The sequence below is a fragment of the Balaenoptera musculus genome, chromosome 2, assembly GCF_009873245.2.
Source record: "Balaenoptera musculus isolate JJ_BM4_2016_0621 chromosome 2, mBalMus1.pri.v3, whole genome shotgun sequence".
NCBI lineage: Eukaryota > Metazoa > Chordata > Mammalia > Artiodactyla > Balaenopteridae > Balaenoptera > Balaenoptera musculus.
The window spans coordinates 56,812,529-56,815,346 of record NC_045786.1 but is presented as its reverse complement, the minus strand read 5'-3'; the positions used below and the strand labels follow the sequence as shown (position 1 = coordinate 56,815,346).

The following is a 2,818-nucleotide window of genomic DNA, read 5'->3' as shown; positions in this document are numbered from 1 at the left end:
GCGCTCTGCGGTACCCGAGATGGGGAAACTGGAGCCCGAAGAGCGTCTAAGAGGCTCTTTCCGGCTACAGGCAGGGTGGGTAGCGGAGTCGGGGGCTAGGGAAGGCTCCCTGGAGGCGCGGTTTCGCGGCCCCAACCCCACCCCTGTCCCTAACACCAGGGGGCGCGACAGCTCCAGGCAGAGCCTGGAGGGCACAGGGTCTTGCAGAGGTGAGAAGGGGCTAAACCGAGGCTGGGGAAGCGGGGAGGGGTGGCAGGGCCGGCCGGCCGGGGCGGGGTGGCCACCCACCTGGTGCAGATGCGTGGGCGTCGGGCGCCAGAGCGCAGAGGAACAGGAGGAGTGGGCGCAGCAGCGGCGCGGGGCTGCGGGGATTCGGGCCGCCGGGCATGGCCGGTGCCGGGCGGCCGCCGGGCGATCCCGCGCGCACACTCTCGTCTCGTCCGCTCGCTGCCCGGTCCCGGGTCCGGCTCAGGACATGCCCGACCCGCGTGCAGCTCCCGGCGTCCCGGGCCCGGACTCCGGCCCGGCGGGCGGCTACGCTCGGTCCGCTGGCAACAAAGGCTGCAGAGCCCGCCCCCTCGGCCGGCAGCGGAGGCAAAGAAAAGACCGGGGAGGGAGAAAGAGAGAAAGAAAGAAAGGGAGGGAGGGAGAGAAGTCGCCGGCCCCCGCCCCGCCCCTCGGGCTCCTTCCCCCGCCCCCGGCCCGCCCTCCAGTCCCGGCTCGGCCTCGCCCCGCCCTGGCCCCGCCCTCGCGGGCCACTCGGGGCCGATGCCGGCGGCCCACCGCTCTAGGGCGGAGTTGGGGCAGGGAGCTATAGCGCCCCCAGACGGCCGCTTGGCCGCCCACCGGGCCGAGGGCGCCCTCTGGCGGTGGAGCGGAGCAGGCCCATCCCCACCTGAGCCCCCCAAGGCCCCCCAAGGCCCCCCAAAGAATCTGGAATTTCTGGAATTTCTGCCTTGTCCCTAAACTGTGCTCGAGGAGGCGCCCTTCGCTGTGCTCCCTGGGCTAGGCAGGCCTGCCCTTCTAAGGAAAAGGGACACGGAGGCCTCCCGAGGGTCCAAGGTCTCCAAAGCCAGGTGGGGAGAGAGGCACAGACTCTTCCCAAGTGGGCAGCTGTTTCCCACGCGGGGCGGGGTCCCTCAATTCCTCATGTCCAGACTCCTTTCCAAGTGTGTTTGCCTGGAGCGAAGCAAAGCATTCGGCCCACGGGCTGGAGCCCACAGACTCTCAGCAGGGGCCCCCTGGGAGCTTGGAGGCCAGCCAACCCCAGCCTCACATCCTCCGCTGCAAACACAGGCCATCTGTCCTTCCGTGGCCCCAGCCCTGATTCTGGCTTCCTGCTCCCTCCCCCGATGCTCCCAGGAGCCCCCGCCCCTGTCAAGGAGCACTCCCACCCCCCACCTCCTGCTTCACTAAACCTGGTCGACCTCTTGTTCCTCAGGACGGTGGTGGTCCGCTTTCTTCCCTTGGCCAGCCTTTGTGTAGCCACCCCCCTGCCTTCTGCTGCCCACATACCTCCTCCCTGTTCAATCTCACATGCACTTTCCCTCATTCCTGGAAGCTCCCTTCTGGCTCCTTCACCCCAAGCCCTGCTGCCCTCCTGGGGGACCCATGTAGCATGTGGCTACAGAGTTCCTTGACCTCCTCATCTCTAATGACCCTTCCCTGCGCTTTAGCCACCAGCCCTCACCGCCACAGCCTAGGCTACATCATCCCCAACTGCCCACTCTGAAATCTGAAGATCAGATGCCCCACTCTCACACCACACCCTGATGTCTTTCTCACCCTCCCTGAACATTCACAATCACACTACGTATTTTCCTTACTCGCCTCTTGTCACCTGCCTCTTCCCCCCGCCTACCTGCCCCTCCTGGCTTCACCTACTTCCCTCCCTAGCTATACTCACTGCTCGATCCCTGGCCCCTACCCAACTACTTTCCATTTCTCCCCTGCCCCTAACAGCAGTTGGCCTTGCTGCCAGTGACAGGGACAGTTCAGACCACCACACCCTGCCCCCCACACCCCCATCCTGTGCACCAAGCATCTGTAACTGGCACCCATGCATTTCCCCTCCCTCTGAACACAATGGAGCAGGCACCTTCCAGCGGTCAAAGGCTTCCACCAGGCCTCTGTGCTCCCCTCCTCTCTCCTCATCCTCCTCACCTAGGACCCTGCTCTAGGTGTTCCCCTCTTTCCTTGGTCTCCATTGGTTCCTGACCCTTAGTCTAAAAACATTCTGGTCTCCCTCCTATTAAAGATAGTGATTATACCCATCCATGGACAAGTGGTCCCTCTTGTTCCCACCCCACATCTCTGCTCCCTTTCTTAGTGTAACTTCTCCAGGGGGTTATCTAGATTTCTCCTCCTCCCATTTGCACCTCAGACTCACCCCCTCCACCATCTTCCACCCTGGTGCCAGAGCCATAGGACCCTTTTCAGTCCTTGTCACCTTGACCTGCCTGATGCATTCTAGAGGTGCCCTCACCCTCCCTACTCCTCAACTCTGCCCTCATCTACCTGGCAAACCTCCTCTTCACCCCACAGGTGTTGGGTATCCACGGGGGCCACAGCAGTGAGTGAGAGAGTCACGGTCTCTGGAACTCTCACGCTGGAGGGGAGCCACAGGTCACAAGCTAGTAGGCAGAGGTATAAACAAGACCAGCTGCTGAGAGGGGCTATGAAGAAAATAAAACTGGGAGGCTAGAGGGTCTACTTTCCAAGGGGTCAGTCAAGGAGGGCCTTCCTGAAGAGGTGACATTTACCAGGCATGTGAAGGTAAAAGGGAAGAGATGGGTACACACTTGGTGCATCTGAGACC

At 62.8% G+C, this 2,818-nt stretch overlaps 1 protein-coding gene across 1 annotated transcript in view; it reads right to left on the bottom strand.

The window, feature by feature from the left end:
- The window catches only part of ADAMTS7 (ADAM metallopeptidase with thrombospondin type 1 motif 7), a 71,318-nt gene extending 68,917 nt beyond the window's left edge, over positions 1–2,401 (bottom strand). The window contains exons 1-2 of the mRNA XM_036841988.1: positions 2,390–2,401; positions 289–548 (exon numbers count right to left, since the gene is read on the bottom strand). Coding sequence (XP_036697883.1) covers positions 289–548; positions 2,390–2,401 — 272 coding nt within the window. The remainder of the gene's footprint in view (positions 1–288; positions 549–2,389) is intronic.
- Between the last annotated feature and the right edge of the window lie 417 nt (positions 2,402–2,818).